The sequence below is a fragment of the Pelophylax lessonae genome, assembly GCF_965119305.1.
Source record: "Pelophylax lessonae genome assembly, chromosome: 3".
In the NCBI taxonomy this organism is placed as follows: Eukaryota; Metazoa; Chordata; class Amphibia; order Anura; family Ranidae; genus Pelophylax; species Pelophylax lessonae.
The window spans coordinates 423934841-423961814 of NC_138770.1; the positions used below are offsets into that span (position 1 = coordinate 423934841).

The window sequence follows — 26974 nt, forward strand, 5'->3', positions numbered from 1 at the left end:
ATTCACACCCTTAGATGCTCAATTTACATAGAATTTACATTTACTGTTCATGGTTGAGTAAGCTTCACAAAAGCTGTATGCAGCTATCAAATAAAACTGTCAAGTCAGTTATTTTCTGTACTAGATTAGCAATGATATTATGCATAGATTGCACATTTATATTTAGGGATAAGAAAATGTGTTTGGGTTTGGTTTATGGGCTGTTTGTAAAAGAATCAGAACTCCTTTCAAGTCTACTGGGTGAGTGTTGATTCTTTAAAGTCAATTCTGTTCATTTTCAAGGCAAACAGACAAGGGGGTGCCAAACAGTACATGGGGAGCAGTACACTGCCATAGGGAACATGTACGAATGCAAACTTTTATAGATATATAAATTACGTACAATGGGGAAAGGTTTCTCCTCCATATCAACTTTGAGGGTGATAAGGAATAAAGACCAATCCTTTCAAATGCACGTTAGAGAGGTGTCTTTAAAGAGAAACTTCAATTGGGTATGTGAAAATTAAAAGTCAGCAGCCACAAAAACTGTAGCTGCTGACTTTTAATACTCACCTGCCCACAGATATAGCACTGTGCTCACCCAAGCTGGTTTCTTCACCAGTCTTCGGGAACCGGCATATGTGGGCAACCAACTGTGACTTCAACCGGGGGAGTGGGGTTGGGGTGGCGAGAACTTCTGCCCAGGTGGAAGTGGGAGAGGGTATTTTATCTAGCAGTAACAGGCCTGAATTGAATACTGCAGGCTCAGCAGAAGGTGTGCTCTTTAAAGAATAAAGCTGAACCCCTCAACTTCACAGCAATTAGGCAGAATAATTTCATAGTATAGTTTGTTTTTTGTGATCTTTTTTTGCAATGCTACACTGTTGTAACTACTAAGGTCGTCTTAAAGATTAAAAAAAATCCCAAAACATAGTTAAAAAAAACACTTAAAGATCACTACCTCACATTTTCCAAACACACTCCCATCCCCCTAAAAATAAACTTCAGTTATGTGTACTGTCAGGACAATATAGGAGTACTTGAATAGGTAGCAAACGGAAAGAGCTTTGCAGTGTGACTTTAATTTATCTGCTGACAACCTCTGCCTGCAGAATATTAGCCAGGGTAAACATAGCAGCCATTTGGGCTACATACAGTACACAAGAGAACACAACTCTGCAGCAACGAGCTCAGTGGGTACATCACCTCAATGGGACAAGTTGGCAGGAAAAGGCACACAGTTCTTCTGTTCAAGGTTGCAAAGCAGCCACTTTATTTTAGAGCACTGCAAATGCGCCATTTTCTTCCTCCTACTTCTAATAAGCAGCATTAAAAAAATAAATAAAAAATGGAGGCACCAGAAATCCTACAAAGTAGTATATTATATATATTTAGCAGGATTCCCAGCCGTTTTGCTGGTTATGGGTCCGCCAGGGTTACCGCTAACAACAACAGCACATTTAACTATGTTCCCCAAGTGTGAGCACTGAGACAAGGAACAGTTCAGTATCTTTGGGGTTTTTTTTAGGGTTATTGTGAACTTGGATGGGATTATTGTTATTGTGAACTCTGGCTCAACTATGCACAATTTTAGTGGGACAACTGAAAAACGCCTATTAGCGCTGAATTGACGCTGGCTGAATGCCGGTCAACGCTGGTTAAAGCTGACTTGCTGTCTGTTAATGCTGAACTGACTTCTGACACTCATGTGGCACAAAGTCCTAGTTAAAGATTCCTATATCCCTCTTCACTGAGGTAGCTACTTATAAGACTGCTGTATTGCTTAACACTTCAGGGCCGCACCAGCACCCTTTCACACACACTTATCTTCAGGGCTTAAGCACAGGCACCCCCTTTCAATGCCCCCTTTACTGGTTAGCTGGCTCCTGGATCCCTCTGACCCTCTGGAGTGGTCCCCTATCCTAGGCAGACCCCTGGGCAGTTTACAGTAGTCACGACACTGCTTTCCTGGAAACTCCTGCCCCAGCAGCTCCACTCGGTCCTCAGCACATTGGATCCCACTCTGCAGCTCAGCTCAACCTTCTGTCCTTCAGGCCGACCACCAAGGACACCTTCACTACCGCTGACAGGAGGAGAGACAGCTGTCACCCTCCTCCTGGGACTCTGCTTCCCACAAAGAACGCTCTGTCACGTGCCCCCCTCAGACATATCCCCTCCCAGGATGCATTGCGGCAGATTCTGCCCTCTGGAATAGATACAAACTATTGGCCAGATTTCCTCCACTGTCCAATGAGAGCCCTCATTGGACACAGTGGTGAGACTCCCCAAGCTCAACATGCACACCTGGAAACACATGACAGTCTAGCTGAACAATCAGTCCCCCTGATAAGCAGGTAGGGCCTCCTTTATAGGTTTTCCTAGCACCTACCCAGGAGGGTGCTACAAAAGGAGTGAGTGTGCAGCTTGTATAACAGGGTAAATTTGCTGCCCCCTCAAAATAACAACACAAATTAATGTCTAAACTGCTGGAAAAAAAAGTGAGTACACCCCTAAGTGAAAATTTCCAAATTGAGCCCAATTAGCCATTTTCCCTCCCTGGTGTCATGTGACTCGTTCGTGTTACAAGGTCTCAGGTGTGAATAGGGAGCAGGCGTGTTAAATTTGGTGCTCTCACTCTCTCATTCTGGTCACTGGAGGTTCAACATGGCACCTCATGGTAAAACTCTTAGGATCTGAAAAAAAAAATTTTGCTCTACATAAAGATTGCCTAGGCTATAAGAAGATTGCCAAGACCCTGAAACTGAGCTGCAGCACGGTAGACAAGACCATACAGCTGTTTAACAGGACAGATTCCACTTAGAACAGGCCTCACGATTGTTGACCAAAGAAGTTGAGTGCATCTGCTCAGCGTCATATCCAGAGGTTGTCTTTGGGAAATAGATGTATGGGTGCTGCCAGCATTGCTGCAGAGGTTGAAGGGGTTGGGGGGGTCAGCCTGTCAGTACTCAGACCATAACTCTCGCCCCAGACGGAAGCCTCTTCTAAAGATGTTGCACAAAAAAGCCCGCAGTTTGCTGAAGACAAGCAGACTAAGGACATGGATTACTAGAACCATATCCTGTGGTTTGATGAGACCAAGACAAACTTATTTGGTTCAGATGGTGTCAAGCATATGTGGCGGCAACCAGATGAGGAGTACAAAGACAAGTGTATCTTGCCTACAGTCAAGCATGTGGTGGGAGTGTCATGGTTTGGGGCTGCATGAGTCCTGCTGGCACTGGGAAGCTACAGTTCATTGAGGGAACCATGAATGCCAACATGTACTGTGACATACTGAAGCAGAGCAAAATCTCCTCCTTTCGGAGACTGGGCCGCAGGAGAGTATTCCAACATAACGACCCCAAACACATCTCCAAGACGACCATGGCCTTGCTAAAGAAGCTGAGGGTAAAGGTGATGGGCTGGCCAAGCATGTCTCCAGACCTAAAACCTATTGAGCATCTGTGAGTCATCCTCAAATGGAAGGTGGGGGGAGTGCAAGGTCTCCAACATCCAGCAGCTCTGTGATGTTGTCATTGAGGAGTGGAAAAGGACTCCAGTGGCAAACTGTGAAGCTCTGGTGAACTCCATGCCCAAGAGGGTTCAGGCAATAATGGTGGCCACACTAAATATTGACACTTTGGGCCCAATATGGACATTTCCACTTAGGAGTGTACTCACGTTTGTTGCCAGAGATTTAGACATTAATGGCTGTGTGTTGAGTTATTTTGAGGGGACAGCAAATTTATACTGTTATACAAGCTGTCCACTTGCTACTTTACAAGAAAATGAACACTAAGACTCAAATTTAAAGGAGGCTGGCATTAACCCCTTTCAGTCCAGTGGCAAGCAACAGGAGAACAGACAGAGGGTTGAATCATGTGTCCTTTGATGCATTTCAAGAAAATAGGCTTTTTTAGGAACGTAAAAAAAGTTTTCTTTATAGACCATCCTAGGACCTGGGGCTTTCTAATCATTACCATTGGGATGTCCCCAAGCAATGCTATCAAGGGTGTGACCATATTACAGGGCTGCCTGAGGTGCCTTCTATCCAAAACTTGAACATCTACCTTAGAGAATTTAGCAAAGGTATGTACAGAAGACAAAGTAGCTGCACAGCAGACCATAGAAACTGAGAATTACTTTTGAAACCAACCCCTGTTTTTAAACGCATACCGTTGGACAGGTTAATTTGGTTAGCAAGCAGACTGGTTGGAGAGTTGAGCTGAGAATTTCCTCTTCCATGGTGCCCCACATCCTTTGGGGAGGACAGGGCTACATCCAGGCCCACCTGCCCCTCCTCTATCCATTAAATGCATGTGCTTCCATTGTGGAGACATTCATAAATTAGTAGGGTTAGAACTGCAAGTAGTACAGGGTGCCGTTAAGGGGCCTTGCAGCTTACGCATGCATTTGCAAATGTGTGCCAACTAAACCCCTGATTTTAAAGCATACTGTTGGACAGGTTAATTTGGTTGGTAAGCAGACTGGTTGGTGAGTTAAGCTGGGAATTTCCTCTGTTTTTGTCTTACTTTAGAAACACCCAGGAAGTACTTATACCTCTCATAAAATGCTCTCTTATTGGAAAAGGAGAAACTTCCTCTTGGGCCATTTTGTGCTCTCTCTTTGGAGCAGATACCATTCTAATCAGGACACGAGTTACGATGGGTCTTTGTTGTAATTATACTTTTTTACAGGATTTCAATCAATTATATTATATTGGGCGGTAGCTGGCTTGGGGTCTGTGCATTTTCTCTTATTTTATTGTTTAAGTTACCAACGTATTGACCATTAGTTAATTTGCAGGTGCAGAGTCCACTTTTTTTAATACAGGTTAGAATCTACATACCTAACTCTCAACAGCATTTATTAATTTACTATGCAGGTTCCTTATGAACAAAACAGACCCAGAGGTCTACCAATTATTCTGCAAAACACTTGCATACGTTGTTTAGTGCACATTTATATGCTTTAGTACTGTCTTATTAAAGAGCTTTTGTACTTTACCTGAAGAGTTCTCCAATTCTTTCCTGGCAATCTTTGTATTAAATTGTTCCACATTGTACAGAAGACCGTATAAATAATCATACTACAATAGCTAAAAGTGGAGGATGCCACTGCAGATCACTACTTTTAAACATGCCAGGTACCTGGCTGTCATGTTGATTCAGACTGATCTAGACCAAGTGTACAAATAAGGATTTATGAGTTTTGTTTTCCTATCAATTGTTTGTTCTAGCTCAGGAATTAGAGTCTAGGATCAGCATTTTTGTACCTGTTCAACAATTGTGGCCTTAGGGGTATGGCTAGAATTCTTTACCACCTGGGTCTTCCATAAAGAGTGTTGATGAAGCCAAAGCACAAGTGTGATTTTAAATAACAAAGTCACATTTTACCTACCAGGGTTACAGCATAAAACATATTCCCAATAAACAGCATGTCAAAAAGCATCATAACACATGTTTCAACAGCTGTATATCCAAGCATATGAACCCCAAATCCGTTTTTTTTTTTTTTTAATATTAATATATGGGAGACAACAATACCACATCAAAGAATTACAAAATTAGGAATGTATGCAGACCACAGTACACAACCTAGTTCTAGAGGCCTAAAAGGTGAGGACATATTGCATCTGTACATCAAAATTACACAAAAGCAAATATCTGGAACATGTGCAGCGCTTTGAGAAAGTGAGAAAAACATGGGAGGGGGGGGGGGGGCTAGAAAAAAAAAAGTTAGGGTATGCAATGAGTAACAGAATGGGAATAAAAAAAAAAAAAAAAAAAGGGGGAAGGAAAAACACCCGGACATATAAAAGGGAGTTGGATCCCCTCCTCGTCTGGCCATGCTCTTCTATCTCTCTTACAAAGCTCTCCTACTCTGCATAGACAGTGGCCCTTACTGAGCAGCAGTCCTCTTTTATACCTTATAAGATAAATGGATTACATCCAGAAGCAACCAAATACAGTGCCTTGCGAAAGTATTCGGCCCCCTTGAACTTGCGACTTTTTGCCACATTTCAGGCTTCAAACAAAGATATAAAACTGTAATTTTTTGTGAAGAATCAACAACAAGTGGGACACAATCATGAAGTGGAACGAAATTTATTGGATATTTCAAACTTTAACAAATAAAAAACTGAAAAATTGGGCGTGCAAAATGATTCAGCCCCTTTACTTTCAGTGCAGCAAACTCTCTCCAGAAGTTCAGTGAGGATCTCTGAATGATCCAATGTTGACCTAAATGACTAATAATGATAAATAGAATCCACCTGCGTGTAATCAAGTCTCCGTATAAATGCACCTGCACTGTGATAGTCTCAGAGGTCTGTTTAAAGCGCAGAGAGCATCATGAAGAACAAGGAACACACCAGGCAGGTCCGAGATACTGTTGTGGAGAAGTTTAAAGGCGGATTTGGATACAAAAAGATTTCCCAAGCTTTAAACATCCCAAGGAGCACTGTGCAAGCGATAATATTGTAATGTAAGGAGTATCAGACCACTGCAAATCTACAAAGACCTGGCCGTCCATCTAAACTTTCAGCTCATACAAGGAGAAGACTGATCTGAGATGCAGCCAAGAGGCCCATGATCACTCTGGATGAACTGCAGAGATCTACAGCTGAGGTGGGAGACTCTGTCCATAGGACAACAATCAGTCGTATACTGCACAAATCTGGCCTCTATGGAAGAGTGGCAAGAAGAAAGCCATTTCTTAAAGATATCCATAAAAAGTGTTGTTTAAAGTTTGCCACAAGCCACCTGGGAGACACACCAAACATGTGGAAGAAGGTGCTCTGGTCAGATGAAACCAAAATCAAACTTTTTGGCAACAATGCAAAACGTTATGTTTGGCGTAAAAGCAACACAGCTCATCACCTGAACACACCATACCCACTGTCAAACATGGTGGTGGCAGCATCATGGTTTGGGCCTGCTTTTCTTCAGCAGAGACAGGGAAGATGGTTAAAATTGATGGGAAGATGGATGGAGCCAAATACAGGACCATTCTGGAAGAAAACCTGATGGAGTCTGCAAAAGACCTGAGACTGGGACGGAGATTTGTCTTCCGACAAGACAATGATCCAAAACATAAAGAAAAATCTACAATGGAATGGTTCACAAATAAACATATCCAGGTGTTAGAATGGCCAAGTCAAAGACCTGAATCCAATCGAGAATCTGTGGAAAGAACTGAAAACTGCTGTTCACAAACGCTCTCCATCCAACCTCACTGAGCTCGAGCTGTTTTGCAAGGAGGAATGGGCAAAAATTTCAGTCTCTCGATGTGCAAAACTGAGACATACACCAAGCAGCTTACAGCTGTAATCGCAGCAAAAGGTGGCGCTACAAAGTATTAAATTAAGGGGGCTGAATAATTTTGCACGCCCAATTTTCAGTTTTTATTTGTTAAAAAATGAAATATCCAATAAATTTTGTTCCACTTCATGATTGTGTCCCACTTGTTGATTCTTCACAAAAAATTACAGTTTTATATCTTTATGTTTGAAGCCTGAAATGTGGCAAAAGGTCGAAAAGTTCAAGGGGACCAAATACTTTCGCAAAGCACTGTACATATGCAAGAAAGTATGCTGTATGATTTTAGTGTAAAAATGCTTTTTAAATGGGTTAAGGGCTCATGCACACTGCAGCTCAAAGAAGTTGCTCCTACAGGCTTTTGAGGCTTTTTTTAGCTCATTTTTTCTGCCTGAAAATTCCCCTCCATGTTAGCCAATGTGTTCATGTACACCAGGGCTTGATAAATTTGATTGACTCTAGGAGCCAGATAAAGTTAGGAGCCAGTTTTTTTAGTGTAGCGTGGGCGGTCAGCACCCAGGGTAAGGCAGGTAATTTGCGCCCCCTAACTAACTTACTGGCAGAGTGGCCAGTCAATAACTCCAAATTAATGCCATTATGTCAAGGTTATGGACTGGCCAGAAACAATAACACTAAAAACCTGTTATAGGGGGGGAACTCCCTATTATGCCGAATGCATTGGGACTGTGGCATGTAAAACACCCTCATCTGCTGCCTATTAAAGCTTAAGGTTGGCCATTGGTGGGTTGCAAAAAAATGTCTACTGCACATTTTTATCACCCAACTGCACATCTAAACAAAGCCTTAGTGAGACTTTAACAAACACAAAAAAAGATGTAAGAAGTATCCCAGTGCTGCCGATCTTCTGCTGCCTCTTTGCAGCCACTTTCTGCCTACATGTGTGTCCCCCGGGGTGGCTATTCATTGCTCTCGTGGGTTTCTGGTCACCATGAAGTACCGGAGTCCAGCTGTGTACATGCACTAGAGTGGTAATTGTTGCTGGTACACAGGGCTTTATCAGAGGACATAGAAGGACTCTTCTAAAGCAAATCGACCTGCCTCTTCTCCCCTACTCCACCTCACAGTAAACGTTCCAAGGAGTGCTGGCTCAGCATGTCACAGTGCAGGTACTGGAACACACAGCCCAGGCAGCTCCCGTGCACCATCCTCCACCAGAAAACCTCCTCCACCAGAAAACCTCCCACTAAGAGTACTTACAGTCCACCTACTCTGTCAGCTGGAGGTTACACTTTCTGCAGGGTCACCCTCTGCCGAGAATTGATGTCCCTCTGCCAATCCCTCCGGCACGGTGTAGGTAGCCTCTGGGGAGGTAGCCTCTTGGAGGAAGGCCAGTTTGGCGGTGATGCAGCATGGGCAGCATAAGAGAGCCAATACCTCTTCCCCAGAGAAGCCGTTCATCCTCAGATCCTGCTCAAGCTTTGGAGAGGGGGAGGAGTGACCGCCTGATGAGAGGAGACCACCCCTTCCCCTCCCATGACACTCACACCTGGACATCACACTACTGGAAACCACAGAGACCAGTCGGGGGAGGGGGGGGGGATTGGCTGTCTGGTGCCCTGAGCTGCAAAGAGTGGGCAGGCGGCTCTCCCACGGTGACCTGGCGCCTGGGATTTGTCGAGCACTGATGTACACCATGGCTCTTTCAGGAGTTTAGATGCATATGCTCTTACAGGCAGAAAACCACACCAAACTCACAATTTTGAGAGGAACGTTCGAGCAATAAAAACACCTAAGTGCCAAAAAATGCCCGGAAAAGCGTAAAAATAAAATTGCAAGAAAGTTTAAAGAGCATCCAAAACACACACAATTAGCTGAGGTAAGGGTTTTTGAATAATAAAAAAAAAAAACACTTATGCTCAAAAAAGCTCAATAAAAACTGAAAAAAAAAAAAGAGTACAAAAAAGCACAAGCTTCTTCAAGCTTTTATAAAAGATCAAATGCCTGTAAAAGCAGCTTTTTTTGAACTGCCGTGTGCATGAGCCCTTACACTGCAATCACACTGACCTGCACAGAGATATAAAAAGCAGTTTTAAATGTGACAGAATAGGCAATGCAACATTTACAAAAATAAAATACAAAACATGTAACCATCAACTCTAAGCACTGATATATTTGATCCCAAAAAAAAAACACATTTTATATGAAGAAAAAAAAAAACACAAAATCAGTATCGAAACACAGGGGTGTGTGCATATATTTCTATATAGCATATATCAGATCCTGCAATCCTTAGAATTAAAAAAAAAATTACCTCTGACAATTAGTTGAGCAAAGTTTGAGACTCCAGATCCTCTCTCTGATTGTGTTACACATCTGTACAGATCTTCGTCTGCCTTTGTCACCTCCCGCATCTTAAAAGTGGCTGCAAATCTTCTGTGGTTGATGTTTTTTGTTTGAGCTACAGGGATATCTTCTCCATTCCGTCTCTAAAATGTAACAGCATGAATGTCAGAACATTAAAACATTTACAAATGTCATTTACATAATTTCTAAAAATGTTCTAAAATAGAAATAAAAAAAATAAATAAAAAAATGCACACACCAAACTTTCAATGTTCCTGATTAGTCCACTATATAGTATAGGTCTCTGCCTAACAAGCTATTCTATCATGACTACAGAACAGAGGAACCCAGCCAGAGGCTTGGGTACTACTGCTGTACAGTCTCAGAGCAGGTGTCAAGTACCTAGCAGACATCACTATACACTTCCCATATACTATTCTTATCTGCACGGCATATCTACTTTCGTTACACACGTTCCCAGCACCTGTCATCATTATACATTCCCCACATATTCAGGCAATCTCTGCCTCGTTTTTATCAATTTAATAAAATAGCATTTCTTTTTCCTGTATTCAGTGTGACTCATTATGTCTCATAGCCACTTATATTTCATGTGGCTCACCAGCTGTCATTGTTTGGGGACCCCTTTCTATACTATAACATCTTCCAATTTCTCTGGACAAAAGGAAGAATTCTCCACAGCTGCTGCAATACAACACACCGGAGCACTGGTTCTCCAACCAAGCAGTGGAGAACTGTATACCCATTAAAAAGGTAAAAAAATATATACTTCACACCTTTATCAACCAGCACATGCATGCCATTTAATCAGCAGTAGCAATCACTTAATAAAGCAATTAAATGGATGAACAATGGCTTGTTTTCTAGTAACATATCACCCCAAATCAAAGCCTGTAATGAAATTCACAATTTAACAGAGAAATAAACCAAGCCAACCCCAACTGACTTCTAATAAACAGAAGAAATCACAGTATAAGATCAGATCGGGACACAGCTGCTTCGAAGAGATATAGTATAACAAGCTACAAAAAGCTTCATCTCTAATAACTTATTCTGTGCCTATACAAAGACTAACTCGCAATAAATTTAGCTCATGGGCTTTTGCTCAACACAGATATTCAACACCTTCAATAGTGCTCCAGCAAAAGATTGCATTTATATTACTGTAAATAGAAATTCCACAGAGTATAAATATGCATAGCTTTCACGTTAATGATAAAATGTTTGTAAAGAGTGTGTCCTTTATCATTCTGTAATCTTAATATATTTGGGAAGCTGAACACATGATGTTCACTATACAAGTCCCCTTTCACGCTGATGTGGTGCTGTTTGACTGGTGCAACGCAGTTTACCTGCGGGTTAGCTTCATTTTCCTATTGACTTTTGCTATCTCTTGCAGTTTTACATAGTTAGTCAGGTTGGAAAAACACACAAGTCCATCTGGCTCAACCAATAAAAAACGGTAAATAAACCCCAACCATAAAATCCCATATACACAATCCTATACCCGCAGTTGATCCAGAGGGAGGCGAAAAAACCCCAGAAAAGCATGATCCAATTTGCCCAAGCAGGGGAAAAAAATTCCTTCCTGATCCCCCGAGAGGCAATCGAATATTCCCTGGATCAACTTGACCTATTTACCTACATTTACCTAAATATTAGTACCCATTTATATTCTGTACACCAGGGGTCTTCAAACCATGACCCTCCAGGTGTTCAGGAACTACAATTCCTTGTCATGTCATATTGTTAGAAGTCAAGTCAATGCCTAGTCATGTCTGTGAATGTCTGAGTTTTACAATGCATCATGGGATGTGTAGTTCCTCAACAGCTGGAGGGCCGTAGTTTAAGGATCCCTGGTATACACCTAGGAAAGAATCCAGGCAAAAGCACATGAAAACAGCAGGAGTTAATAGAAGTCAATGAGAAAGCATACCTAACCTGCACCAAACTCTGCGGTCATACCACATCACATCAGTGTGAAACGGGCCTTAGGCAGGCCATAGATGGGTTGCAGGAAAGAAATTTGCAAGATTCCCCCATTGACATCCTGCTGAACCAGCCGAGATTAGCCTATGGTCTGCATAACTGTGCAAAAGGGGATTTGCATGAAACTGCTCTACTGTTAATTGTTAATGCATTAATTTTTAGTTTTAGATAAGGTGAGAAAAGCAAAATTTAAATCACTTTTTATCCATGAGGGCCAGTTGACACCAAATTGCAGTGCAGGAAAAGGCGAGTTCCACGCTCGTATCCAGTGCTGCCTACGCCAGAGTGTGCAGGCACCAATGAATAGTTAATGAAACCCAAAAGGCATCTCACAAACAAAGTGTTTTGTCATGCTTTCCCATTGGAAAGATTTCTCACTATATTCCACCTTCTTGATCACTTATCACTGAATTACATGAGTGGGGAGAAGAGGAGAAAGAAAATCTTCAAATGCATTACCAGTACCACAAGCAAAGCCACCTTATTATATATTCCCCATAATACACAATAATTTTGGAATGTCATAAAACAATTAATGACCTCTCTCTACCTATCTGTCCTTCCTGACTCCTTTTTCTTCTCTTCTACTCCTACAGTGTTTTTGATGCTGACAAAGAGTCAGGTTTTACTCTTTCAATAGGGATCGGGTGGGTCGGGGTCTCCTACCCCATGTCCTGATTCGGTTGGGTACAGACCCAACATTGTGTATGGGCCAGGCTTATTAGTTTTTACAATTTTTTGTTTAGGTTGTAAGGGAAATCAAGGTCTCTCAGATAAACTTGTAATGAGGGGTTTGCTATGGTTACTCTCACATAAGTTCCGTTTTAGGCGGGACACTACCTCTGAGACACAGTATGCTCCCTTTAGGGTTCCAAGCAGTTTGTAGCAGTATACCGTTTTTCATACTGCCACCATAATGCCTGTCACTTATTGACTCAAAAAATGTGGTTTCATCTATATGTAAATTCCTATATGCAAAAGGTGGTATTTCTTTTTACATTCTACAAGAATAAAAAAAAGTCAGATTCTAAAAAAAAAAAAAAAAAAACAATTAATGAATATTGAAAGTACTATATATATATATATATATATATATATATATATATATATATATATACATATATACATATATATATACACATACATACATACATACATACATACATATATATATATATATATATATATATATATATATATATATATATATATATATATATATATATATATATATATATATATATATACACACACACCCACATCTCCACGCACATGCAGTGATCATCATTACAAAGCTCCCCTTTAAGTGATTACTTTTAGGATGGCAAACCTAACATTTTTAAGAAACAAGGTATTAAATCCCACCTAAAAAACTTCTATCTTCAAAAAAAAAAAACTTAAGTTGGCCAATAAAGGGATAATAAATATATGTTATACACATGTGCATTCACGTATGCACACAAACATCCATATAGAAGGACAAACACTCACACACCTATACACCGATGGACTCAAGTTTTGCAACTGTTCTTATATTTGACAGCCGCGTTTGGATGACAACCTGTTCTCTCGATTTTTTTTTCTCTTTCCCTCACGCTGGCATCAGTCTGGGTTAAAATGTTGACAGACATCAAAACACACAATTGAAAGGACCCAGGGAATAAAGTAAAAACGTGCCAGCAAGAGAGTAGAAGACATTTAGCACATCCAAAAATATGTCCTAAAAGTGTCGTGCTGTGTCTTTTAAATAAATGCTTGCCATTTTCTTTAAACTAAAATTTAACCCCTGAGTGTCAATATTAACTTTTCCATGCCTTTTGTAGGCTTAACCAAAAGTTATTTACTCAGCTTCAAAATTGTATTTCTGTGTTTATGTATCAATTTACAATAAGTACATGCGACTTTTCAGACTGTTCTGTTAGGTCATGAAAATAGTATTGGAAAATAGTTTTGGTCATATTAGGAGAAAATGCTCCCTTGGCCATTCCAGTATAATATTATGCTTTTACAACTAATCAACTCTTTTTTTTTTTTTTTCAGCAATCACATTATATAATTATCATCATTAAAATAAATATATGCAGGGTTTCCTCTTCAGGATGATTTAATCAACCAGTTAAGAGCATGCAGCAAAAAAAGTAAAGTAAAAAAAAAAAAAAAAAAAAAAAAGGAGATGATCACATGCTACTCATATTAACAAAGTTTTTGTAATTCCTCCCAGGAGCCCTAGTCAAGCCCTGGTCAAGGACCCTTCCAGCATTTAGTAAGGAACCCCCGAGGACCCTTCTTTTGTTTGTAGCTCTTTTTTGTCCAGTTACAATATTACATTTTGAAGGTGGCTTCAGATTGACTTGGCTCATCTGGAATCCCCCCTAGTGACAGGTGTTTATAGGTTTTGGGTTTTCTGGTTTTGCAAGCCATGAAAGACTAGGTTAATTTTGTTGATGTATTGATTAACTGGTTTGCAACTTGGGTTATCTGTTAAATAAATGCTGCAGTCTTTTTTATCCAATACTACAAATACTGTAAATATTGTAAAATTTATTTTATGTAAGGGTTTGGTTTTGTTCAATCTAGGTTTGTTTCTTATTAAAGCCGCAGCTCATATCACAATGTCCACAATCTTCACAAGCAAGTCCGGGAAAAGCTCAGAAACAGACACAACACAGTGTATTATTTAGTTTTTAAAGTTTTACTGTCAGCATGGCCCATTATATACTGTATGCAAACATATGCAGTGAATTTCCATTGCTTCAAGTAAAATTGTACTTCAACTTCTGTTTTATGTATTCTCTGTAGTATCCCAAGAAAATGTTTGTATTGTGCTGTTCTGGGAAACACACTTTCCACGGTGCACCTTACTTTGAAAAGCTTCTTATAAATTGGAGCAATTGCCATTTTTGTTTTGCATGTTGTGTTTGGCGTGAAGAAACACAAGAGTTCTTTAGCTGCCATTGTGCTGTGTTGGGCTTCTGGTTTGTTACTGCATCATAAAGGAGGAATGACCTATCGCCAGACATATCCACCTTCAATTTCTTCATTTGCAAAATGAGAACTCTGGTAAAAGGTTAGAGTTGGGGATCACACTTCACAGAGGGACCATGACGAAGCAGTGTTGTACCCGCATATATTTTTAAACGTATGCAACAAAACACTTTAGTTTAAATGCAAATTGTTGAAACCATGAAAAATGTGTTTTTTGTTAGATGGTAAGTATGCTAGGAAAAGTTTATATTGTATTGCTGCCAGACATGGTCTAATGAAAAGCAGCAAACGCTACTGAAAATCATCTACGTTTAAGTGCTGCCTCATTTTATACTGGTGGTGACTAAATCACTGGTACTCTTTGATAACCCATCTTTGAGAGGGTTTGGTGCCTCAGACCAAGAAAATTGGGACTTTATGGGCCAAGTAAACCAATGTTTGTAAAATTTCTTATACAATTTATTAAATAAAATGAAAAAAAGTAAAACAGAACATTGTGACACTATCTGGTGTCTGGGTTATAGACCCATTGGTGATTGTGAAGTAAGTAGAGAAAGGTGACACAGTGATATGGTGACATGTGAATATGTCTCTCTGTTAGTCCACTCTGGAGATTTCAGCCTGGAGTCCGCAGAGAGGAATATCCAAATTCCTATGCGTTTCGGCTTACAGGTATAGCGCCTTTATAAAACATCAACATCAAATACTCATATATTTCTTTAACCAAGGAATTTAAATCCATAACATCCTCACTGTATCATATACCCCAACAGCAGCAGCCCAATCAATTCTCAGTGTGAAAACAAATGATCTGAAGCAAGGTACACAGGATCAGGCATACAATTACCCAAGTATATATCAAAATCATGCAATGAAAGGGAATTTTTCCCATGGAATGCTTAGGTTGACATTTTATTTAATATACTTACAGATGTGGTGAACAAATCTTCCTTGATAAAGGCGCTATACCTGTAAGCCGAAACACGTAGGAATTTGGATTTTCCTCTCTATGGACTCCAGGCTGAAATCTCCAGCGTGGACTAACAGAGAGCCATATTCACATGTCACCATATCACTGTGTCACCTTTCTCTACTTACTTCACAATCACCAATGGGTCTATAACCCAGACACCAGATAGAGTGTCACTATGTTCTGTTTTACTTTTTTTTCATTTTATTTAATAAAATTGTATAAGAAATTTTACAAACACTGGTTTACTTGGCCCATAAAGTCCCAATTTTCTAGGTCTGAGGCACCAAACCCTCTAAAAGACATCAGGGATGATGGCCAAACCAATTTTCTAGGTCTGGGAATCACACCTTCTTTACCTCTTTGGTAACCATAGCCTGGTTCAAAAAGGATAGTAAATAAAAGATGTAGAAAAAAAAAATTACTCTCAACTGGAATGGGGACTTTTTACAGCACAACAGACAAAAAAGGCTCAAAAGCAGATAAGCAGTGTGTATGTATATATATATATACATACATACACACACACACACACACTTTACTTTTATACATATCGAAAGACATCCTGGAAGTCTCAACCAATCCATTGACTTTGGTCAAGGTTTCTAGCAACTAGCACCATTAGGTTGCATATCTACCATCTTCAAGCTGTTAATTTTTTGATCTATATTCCCTTTTTAAAATGTAATACAGTACCATATATATATATATATATATATATATATATATATATATATATATATATATATATATATATATATATATATATATACATACACACACACATACACACACACAATTTTGTTTGAGCCTTTGTCTGCCGTGCCACAAAGTCCCCATTCCAGTGGCGGGCATTTTTTTCTATATCTTAATCGGGATGTTGCCACTCTCAAAGTTCTCTACCATACTTTCATGTAAACAAAAGATGTAGCAACAAAATGATCCTATTCTTTTCAAAAACCTCTTTCACAAATGTCAAAAACCACAACATAATATTATAAGAAGGTGCCAGTTTTGAGATTGATCGATTTGAAAGATGTAATTATAAGAGCCAGATTTGTATGCAGGATAGATTGAGATCAATGGAGGGTACTTTGGATTCAGATTTGAAACACATACATGGACTTTCATAGAAGGGTCTTTTATACTTAAAGGCCATGAACCCATAATACGCAAAGGAAAAGTTTACTTTAAAAATAAAAATTTGTAAATTCACTTTTTTTTTCAGGGTAAAAAATGTGCATTTACTTTTTTTTTTTTTTGCAGGCGCCCGATAATCATTGAACCCTTGATCAACAGATCACTGGTGCCATGCAGGACATCTACAGACTCAACAGCACCCTGTGGTTCATTGAGAGCTACAAGCCAACAGTCTCAAAGGCTATCGGATGTTGTAGTTTTCACATAACTGAATGATGTAGGCAGGCAGCAAGCGGGGGGAGAAGATCCCCTGGGAAGAGTATATTAGGTACACACCACTCAAAATGCAGCCTGTGAGATCCCAAGCTGCCGTGGCAAACCTAGGTGCCTGCTTGCTCTGCAGCCAACTGGGTACATTGGAGAAAGAAAAATGTGTGGCACATCCAAAGATAAAAGTATGCAGTTACATGAAGACATGCACACAGCCCACAACAGATCTGCAGATGTGTTTCACACTCCCCTTTGTCATAATTGTGGATCGGGGACCAGTGCTACAATAACATGTTACACCCTGAATATAGGTTTAACATGTTACGATAGGTGAACTTATCCTTTAAATATACTTGTAATATAGATCTTTCAATATACTTTTGATTGTATTTAAAACCATAATCTACTGGGGGTACAGTTTATGCTCCTACTAGTTTTCAAGATCTGTATGCTTTCTTTTCTTGTCTAATTTGTGTCGGTACGTAGGGAATGTGAATTTATTCTTCAGCCCAGTAGATGGTACAAAAAGGTTGCAGTGTTAACAGTTGTATCATCCCCCTCTAGTGACATTAGGCTTATTTGCATTTGATGACTATTTTCCCTGGAGATGTAGAAATTTCATTTCTATACAGAGGGAATTTCTGGAACAGAGATTCTTGTTTTAAAATAGCCCCCTTCAGCTACAAGAATTTTTTATTGCACTCTGAATTAAACGGATGGTGCTTATAGAAGATCACAGTTTTTAACAATAACTTCCCATATCCTTTCCATCCATCTGCACAGCATTCTGTCCCTGTGCTTTGTTATTTATCTTTCCCTCCTACACTGTTACTGCAAATTATCATAATTGTGTATTTCTGATTTGCTTATAAAGGCTCCTGTAGTCTTACCATACTTTTTGTACATTTGCTTCCCCTTAACGTTTACCAAGCACTTAGCTCAGAATAGGTAAAGAGCTGCTGGTCTGTCCAATTAAGCAGTTTTGGTGGCCTGAGATCAGAGGTGGAAGGAATGCTCTAGAATTTAGAAGCTGCTCAATTCAGCTTGGGAACAAGTAGGAAAAGTTAATGTCGCACATAACATTTCTGAGAGTGAAAAGTCCAGACCTGTCTGGGTTTGTCACTTTGTGACTGCAATACACTGAGTTCATGCATACAATCTCCTGTGTCACAAGAGCATTAATTAAATTGCAGTAGAGAAATAGAACTAGGTCTCCGATTCCATTGTTGATTTGACAAATTTGAGTTAAAGTCAAGTTAAGTGTATGTCTGGGTATAATGAAGGAAAAAAAAAATCAGTATATCTCTATGAAAGCATGAAAAATACCTGGTGATTCGTCAGATAATCTCTGTGCTTCCTGTTTGAGCCGACAACACACCTCCACTGCTGCCCTAAAATACTAAGAAGTGTTGTCAGCCATACCAAGTTCTCCCTTTTGGGGCTAGAAAACACCTCCTCCTCTTATCCATATAGGTGGGCCAGAAGGGTTTACTCAGGCAGGGCATCATAGCGGTCATCTCTAAGAGGAAGTTGAGAGCTCACTGGATTTTTGGCAGGTCAACAGCTAGTTTTCTCTTGTGCAAAACATGGAAAAATGGGCATATACTGCATAGATGTACTGAATACATTTTTTTTTTTGTTTTGTTTTTGCCTTGACACTTTTAAAGAGGTTTATTGATGCCGCTACATTTAGTTTGGACATCTAGGATCTAAAAACTTTGACCATGCAAGGGTAAAGCAGGGTACACACTAGTAGAAAATCTGCTGAAAATTCCCGCCCGATGTGAAGTCGTCCGATTTTCGCCTAGTGTGTACACAACTTTCAGCAGCCGATGCTGACATTTTCAACGAAAAAAAACGGAGGGGCAAACACCAAAATGTTTTTCGTCCATCCCCAGACAACCGATTTTCGTTTAATGTGTATGCAGTGCGTCCGTGAAAAATCGCATACGAAAGACCGTGCATGATCTGAAGTTGCTGACAACCCGGAAGTCTAGGAACAAATGTGCCAAAAAAAAAGAAAAATCAGACGAGAAATTTTGTGAACATTTATGCACTGTCGACTAAAAACGGTAATGAAGGCTGAGAAGACAGAAAAATCGGAGGATATTTAGTCCGATTTTCGTCAAGTGTGTATGGCCCTTAAGGGCTCCCTTCACACATGAAGTCCGCCAGGTGGACTCCGTTTTTCTCAGCGGGGGATCGATCCGCCGATCCCCCGCTGAGCAGGCGGATAACAGCTGTGTCTCCACGCTGTGTGTGGTCCCCATGCATCTCTATGGGGGAATCGGATGGGAACAGACAGTCTGTCCGTTCTCATCTGATCTGCCAGACGGATGGTCCAGTTTTGGCAGATCGGATGTCAGCAGACATGTCTCCGCATCCGTTCAGATCCGCCAAAAAAAAAACTGACAGGCGGATCTGAACGGACTCCGAGTGTGAAAAGGGCCTTAAAGGGAATTAAGCAAACAGTGCAAAATCAAAAGGAACTGAAAGGACATTCAAAATGAATGCCTCTGGAAGCCTTTATTGGCTTGCTAATTTGCCCTTCTAGAATTACATTTCAGTTATACTTGAACCAACAACATACAGATGTTGAACACGCTGTTTATCAAGTGAAATCGAATACCATCTCCCACCTTCTTTTAGGGAAGGATTTGCTTTCATTAGCAAATGATTGGGAACAGACCGTAATGCATTGTATCTTTATGGGGATGTTTGTGTTCATAGTATTTTTTTTTTTAAGAATATTTAAATTAAAATAATTTAAAAAAATTATCAAATCTTCTCAAAACCAGCTCATACACAGCCCTGACTAGGTGTAAGACTATTCATCCTAAAGACAGTGGGAGCTGTGCCTAATTCTGAATTAGCTAGCTCAGGGTTTCTCAACCAGGGTTCCTCCTGAGGCTGCTAGGGGTTCCTTGGGCAATGGCCAATTTCTGCCTCTCAGATAAGTTTCCAATGACACCATTGTTCCTTTTAGCTATCTGTAAGGGAGTAATTCTTATCAATGATGACAAGAGTAAGGAGCATTCTTCCCAATGACTGTCACACTAATGTGTCAAGAGTTGTACATTGTTAATTTTTAGCAGGGGTTCCCTGAGACCAGAAATTTATTTCAAGGGTTCCTCTGTGTTGAAAAGGATGAGGAAGGCGGAGCTAGGTAGATCAGGCTGGCAATGGAGGTTTATTTTAGAGGTCTGTAGTTCAATTATTAGGAATAGTTTTCTTGTCAAATTTATTTATTGTTTTAAACAAAGTAGAGATGAACAAACTGGAGAATACTTATATAGCGGTACATATTGAAAGAGTAACAGAACTGAGTACATAAGATGCAAAATGACACAAAGAATTCAGATGTAATATTACAAGAAATAAAAGCAACAAGTAGACCAATTCAATCTGATAAAATGTGTCAGATAGGTGAAGAGAAAATTTTTTTTAGTAATGAGATGTCGATCAATAGTCGGTCATGGTGGTTATTAGACAAAAAGAGGTATAATATAATACATTTGTAAAATGACCCTGTAAGTACCACATATGAGTGGAAGAGGGAAAAAAAATAATTTTGAGGTCTGTTTTGAGTAATTTTTTTTGTTGCTTTAAAATGTTCTCGTCTTCATTACATTTGGCTTTTTAGGAACATTCCTAAAGGCTTCTATTATACTTCCATTGTTTCAGGTTTTTCTAATCAATCCTTCCCTGTAATTGTCTTGGTAGTGTCCTCTTCTTATTGGAATTCTATTTTGTTCAACCGCATGTTGAACTTTTAGTTGTGTGTGAATAATTTACAGCTCCTGTACTGGTATCAGATTCTTCATTCTTCCATTTGAGAAAATAGTTCAAGATGACTATACGTAATCCTGTTAGCCCTGCAGCATTTTGCATCAGTAGGATGTTCTTTAAAATATTAACGAAACATAATTAAAATTCTTTATTGGAAATGATGCTTTGAATTTCTGATCCGCTGAAGGCGGAAGTACCCTAATTAAATGGAACAAAATTCTTGTTAAAGGGATAATGCCATCCTGGCATTACCTGGATGTAGCTAAAATAAAATAAATTGGATATCACCTTGGCTTGGTAATGATGGTTTAAAGGACTTTTGCATAATACGATTTGTACATCGTTTGATTTACTTCAATATTTGTTTTAGTGTTCTGGGTCTATTCTGCCAAACTGCTTAAAAAGAGTGAGTTAGAGTTCAGTTTCTTAGTGTATCTAAATCTGCTAGTGCATCAAGCACTCCCTTCCCCCAGACTGAAAGTGCTGCTGTACGAAGGTTGTCAGTATCTCCTTCATCCAGAGTTTAGGCACTCTAATACATAGAGTGAATTACTGGCCAGAAGAAGACGAAAACAGCCAAAAAAAAAAAATAAAAAATCAATGCAGCCATCATAAGTAATGATTGGTAAACTGCAACATGTAAACTTTTTGGTTTTGGGATAATACTGCTTTAACTGAACAAGCTTTAGAAAGAAATTGATTGGTTGCCATGCACAGATGCTAGACCTCCTGGCTGCTCCAGTTTTGATAAATTCCCCTCAGTACTTTATAGCCTATGGTAATCTAATGTTACAAAGAGAAAAAAATATGCAACATTTCATATCAATCCAATAAAAGTGAATCATCCCATTGAATACAAGTTTAAGACTTTAATTGAGGAACATTTTATATATTGCCACTTCTGGGTAGAGTGTATTCAAATGTACATTACTATGTTGGTGTCTGGGTAGCACATCTAAAATTTTACAAAATGTAAGAAGTGAAAAAAGTGCAAAAGACTACAAAACCTGCTTTGCACTTGGATACCAGCATTCACAAAGTGATCGCCAAAAACAAAAAAAAAAAAAACTTTACCAGCTATGTAATGTGCTTCAGGGTCCATGCACACTGGGCTTAAAAATCGCTGCTTTTGTACTTTGTAGAAGCAGCTCAATGTTATCCTGTGTGTCCATACACATTAGGACATTTAGAAGCATATTTTAAGTGTAGAGGCAGAAGAAAAAAAAACCTCTGATTTACATTTTTGAGGGGAGTTTTTTAACCACTTTAGCCCCAGAAGGTTTTACCCCCTTAATGACCAGGCCATTTTTTAGCCATACGGCACTGTGTTTCTTTAACTGACAATTGCGCAGTCGTGCGACACTGTACTCAAAACACAGGCGGTCCATTTTCATCCGATCTCCCATAGAGGAGAGTGGGGATCTGACAGGTCTGTCTCTGCCAAATAAGCGGAGACGGACCGGTTATCCGTCTGCTCAGCGGGGATCGGCGAATCCATCCGCGCTGAGAAAAACAGAGTCCGCCAGGTGGAAACCCTGTGTGAAAGGACCCTTAATCACATTTTAAGAGCCCATCATTTACGTTTTTTTTAAAATCTCCTTGTCATCCAGAGCACCCTATTCTCCACACTCCTTGATCCAAATACTGAAAAAGCAGCTTCTACGTTAGCATTTTCATGAAAAAATTGCCATGGGGGAAAAATAAAGTAATAAAATAATACAGGCATCTTTGTGATGTCACCCTCAAGTACTAAATACTCCATTAGAAAATAAATTTTCGTATTTCATAATATTCATGTATCACTGACATATGGTAACTCTTTAAATCAATACAATTTCCAAATTGAACTCGATTACATGAGCAAGGGGGATTGTTCAGGGAATTCCCATCTACAAATGATGGGCTGCTGCCGTAGTTGCAAACAACTGGGTTCGCAGTAGCCCACGCTCTGAAGAGCAATCTGGCATCAGGCATTCAGGTGGTGAGGTTCTTTTGTTTTTTTTTTCTTGCCAAACAGCAATTTACAATGTGCCACAACTGCAAGCCAAGCCATTTGACTCATGGTTGCAGTGCAGCCCCGTTAACTTGATTAGTAGAGTCTGACAAGTGGCGCCACCTGTTAACTCAGCATGTCCCTTCACATTTGCCATGGCTGCAATGCAAATTATTGCTGGCGCCCCCTCCAGGTATATTTTGAAACTTTAGGCGCATGGCCTGGGAGCAGTGGAAAACCATGCCTCAGTCGCCAATTTATACATCCTCCCCCCATCTGCCTGTGTGAAAGAAGCCAAAAGTTGGATTTTTTTTTTTAAAAACAAGGAAATAATTACTTGATACTCAATGAAAAGGCAAGACAATTTTTAATAACGATAACAGCAACCAAAACTAGTGATAACAGAACATACAAGTATAAACAAAGTGACTGCGGCATTAGACTAAAGCGCCGTACACACGATCAGATTATCGTCGTTTTTGTGGCATGCTAGTCTGATGTGGAAAGCGAAGAGTTATTTTCATACGAATTTTCCCGTACGACAGAATTCTACTTCAGAAGTGATGTCATGTGTTGGATTGTTTTGTATGTGTTCTTTCGTCTCTGAGCATGCCTAGTCTTGCTCTTAGGATTTTTTTCCGTCGAAATCTGTACTAATGAGATGAAAATCTGACGTTTTATTATGGACCACAAAAATTTTATAGCCTGTACATCAGGATTTTGTCAGCCGAAAAGTCGGAGTTGGCTGTCAAAAGCATCATACTAAATCCGAAAATCAGCAGATCGGTCGTTGGACGAATTTTCCCTTCAGATTTTCTTATCATGTGTACGGGCCTTAAGGCTCCATTCACACTTGTGCAACTTTAAAAACTGTGCAATTTCCATTTTACTTTACTATGCGACTTGATGGGACTTTGGATGAGTGTGACTTGTGCAGAACAAAGATTTGTTCGGTTTCTTTTTTTAATGAATTTCAAATTTTCAGAACGACTGGAATTTGAAATTGTTGAAAATTGATCGACTGATTCAAATCCTGTGAGAAGAATAGCAAATTGTTAAGCAGCAGGCTGGGAAGCTCCACGCCGTGTTTATTTTTGGTGTGGAGTTCCCCTTAAAATCGAAAGGGCCTGGTATGCATAGGGAGGACCCCATGCTGTTTTTTTTATTGCCAGCATTCTTTTGTGAAATTTGTTTCAGGGGAAACCCGCTGACAGCTGACGAGCGTTGTTAAAGCGGAGTTCCACTCAAAATTGGAACTTCCGCTTTAAGTGGTCCTGGCCTCCTGACATGCCACATCTGGCATGTCTTTTTTATTGGGGGGGGGTACCTAGTTTTGACAGATACCTGCTCCCACTTCCGCTTAGGCCCCCTAGGTGGCTCAGGCGGAAGTTCGCCTTTCCCCCTCCCTGCAATCTTCTGGCACATGTCACAGGTCCCAGAAGACTGCCTGGTCAGTCATGACGCGCAGCGCGACTCGCGCATGCGCAGTGCGAACCCAGCTGTGAAGCCGAAAGCTGTCACGGCTGGGTGCCCACAGTAATGATGCCGACGCCGGGGGGAGAAGAGGGAGAGAACCGAGACTCTCCTCGGCCGCATGGCTGGACTGTGGGACAGGTGAGTATGTGTTTATTAAAAGTCAGCAGATACACTTTTTGTAGCTGCTGACTTTTAATAAACACAAAAGCCAGTGGAGCTCCGCTTTAAGGACGTGGCAGCCGCTCCTTAACAACCAGCTATTATTCGCACAGAATTCAAATTGGTTGATCAATTTTCGACCAACTCAAATTACAAATTTTCAGAACAATTGGAATTTGTTAGAAAATAAAGAAACCTAATCAAAAACCCAATCATCTATTTGATGCAGCTGCGACTTTTGATTACATTGAGGTCTGTGGACCTCAAGCCGTGCGAAATTCGGACCAAAGTAGTGCAGGAAATAACTTGAAGTCGCACAGATATGAACTGTATTCATAGGAAAACATGGGGAGCGACTTGTCATGCGACTGAGATCCAAAGTGGCATGACAGGCCTTACTGTCCTGGCTGTTAAACTGTTCTTTTTCTTTCTGGAATAACTTACAAATATAGTGATGTGCACGTCTGTCTCTTACAAACTCTTTTCCTGATTTTGTTAAACTGCATTGTGATTACTGTTCCAATGTGCAAAGTATGATGCATCCACCCACTTTAATTGTAAAAACCTGATGCACTTCACAGCTGTCAGACAGGATGAATTCTACTCCGCTCCTTCAACGGACTGAGAGCCCTTGTGCACTGAGCAATCACATTTCAAATCATCCACCAGGGAGCTTTCTGTGGCTAAACTGAAACATAGCAGATTGCTTCTGCACGGGTACCAGATATATGATATGATTCAGGTACATTAAAGCAAACCTTTGAGAAGAAAGGGACGGATGACTGAATTGGATGATACAGTCAGAACTTTGCATTAGGGATAGTACTCCAGAATCTATTACCATATGCCAGCTTTCCCCTGAGATGTGCAGAATGACAGTATGATTTCATTGCATTTGAAACAGGAACAAGCAGACAAGAGCCTCCCAAGAGGGGGGAAGACATTCAAACACAGACGCACGAAATGTAGCTTTATGTAAGGGGCTACCTGATGATACCAGTCTGAGAAGGGTGACTAATCTTTAAAGTGATTGTAATGTCTCTTTTTTTTTCCCTTTTAAAATAACAAACAGGTTATACTTCCCTCCTCTGTGCAGTTGGTTTTGCACAGAGTAGCCCCGATCCTCCTCTTTTCAGGTCCCTTGTTGCTGCTCCTGGCCCTTCCCTATGGTTGGGTGCCCCCACAGCAAGCAGCTTGCTATGGGGGCACTCGAGCCAAGCTGCAGCTCCTTGTGTCCATTCAGACACAGGGCTGCCATTCAGCCCCACCCCTCTCTCTCCTGTGTTTGATTGACAGCAGGGGGAGCAAATGATGCCGCTGCAGTGTCTCAACCAATGAGGAGAGAGAGTCCCGGATGGCTGAGGCACTCGTGGACATCACTGGATAGACTGGGGACTCAGGGGACTGAGGGGAGCTGCTGCACACAGAATGCTTTTTATCCTAATGCATAGAATGCATTAGGATGAAAAACCTGACTTTATAACCACTTTATAAAGAGGAAGTTAAATAAATAAATGGAAAAAAAAAAAAATAAGCAGGATTGCTGAATTTGTCAGGTGTTACATTCTGCCCTTCGTTCACAGGTAGCTGACTTAAACACACACTAGAGCTGCACAATTAGATAGATAAAATGACAACAAAATTTTTTTCTTCGAATAAAGATTACAAATCTCTCACAATTCTCAGCGTAACATCACATTTCACATTATGCAAAAAAAGTGGGCTAACTTTACTGTTTAGTTTTATTTTTATTATTTTTCATTCTTTGAAGTGTATTTTTTCCACACAAAAAAAAAAAAGATTTTGAAAGGCTGCTGCACAAATACAGTGTGAAATAAAATATTGCAACAACCACCATTTTATTCTTTAGGGTCTCTGCCTAATAAAAAAAAAAAAAAAATGCATGATATATTTGTAGCACCCTACAGGTAGGTGCTAGGTAAATTATATGGGTCTTGGCTGCCTAACAGCAGGGCCATGATTTTCAGTAGGTGGTCATGGTTCCCAGGTGTGTCTGCTGAGAGGGGAGTCTCCCCACTGGCTCTATGGAAGGCTTCACATTGGGCAGTGGAGGAAACCCAATCAGGGACACATTCAGGCTTGTAACTGCCCCAGAAGGCAGATTCTGCCACAGAGGATTCTGGGAGTGGGTATAAGTCAGAAGGGGGCGCATGACGCGGTGTCTTTGGTGGGAAACAGAGTCCCAGGAGGGAGAGTACGGCTGTCTCTCCTGTCAGAGGAAGCAGGTGTCCTGGGTGGCGGCCTGGGAATCCAAAAAGAGTGAAGCTGAGCTGCAGAGGGATCCGGTGTGCCAAGAACACGCGGAGAGAGAGAGGGGGGTCCAGTTCCAGGAAAGCCTACAAAAGGTCGTGAGTACTGTGGATTGCCCCTGGGAGTCTGCCTAGTGAGCTAGTTTTAAAGGGGGTACCTAGTGAGAGGACCGTGAAGTATTAGAGGGGGTGCCTAGTGAGAGGACCCTGAAGTATTAGAGGGGGTGCCTAAGGAGAGGACCGTGAAGTATTAGAGGGGGTGCCTAAGGAGAGGACCGTGAAGTATTAGAGGGGGTGCCTAGTGAGAGGA

At 40.5% G+C, this 26974-nt stretch overlaps 1 protein-coding gene across 15 annotated transcripts in view; it reads right to left on the bottom strand.

The window, feature by feature from the left end:
• The window catches only part of PTPRK (protein tyrosine phosphatase receptor type K), a 658422-nt gene that overhangs the window by 361628 nt on the left and 269820 nt on the right, over positions 1-26974 (bottom strand). For all 15 annotated transcript variants that reach the window (XM_082251915.1, XM_082251914.1, XM_082251916.1 and 12 more), the window contains exon 6: positions 9571-9745. In XM_082251915.1, coding sequence (XP_082108041.1) covers positions 9571-9745 — 175 coding nt within the window. The remainder of the gene's footprint in view (positions 1-9570; positions 9746-26974) is intronic.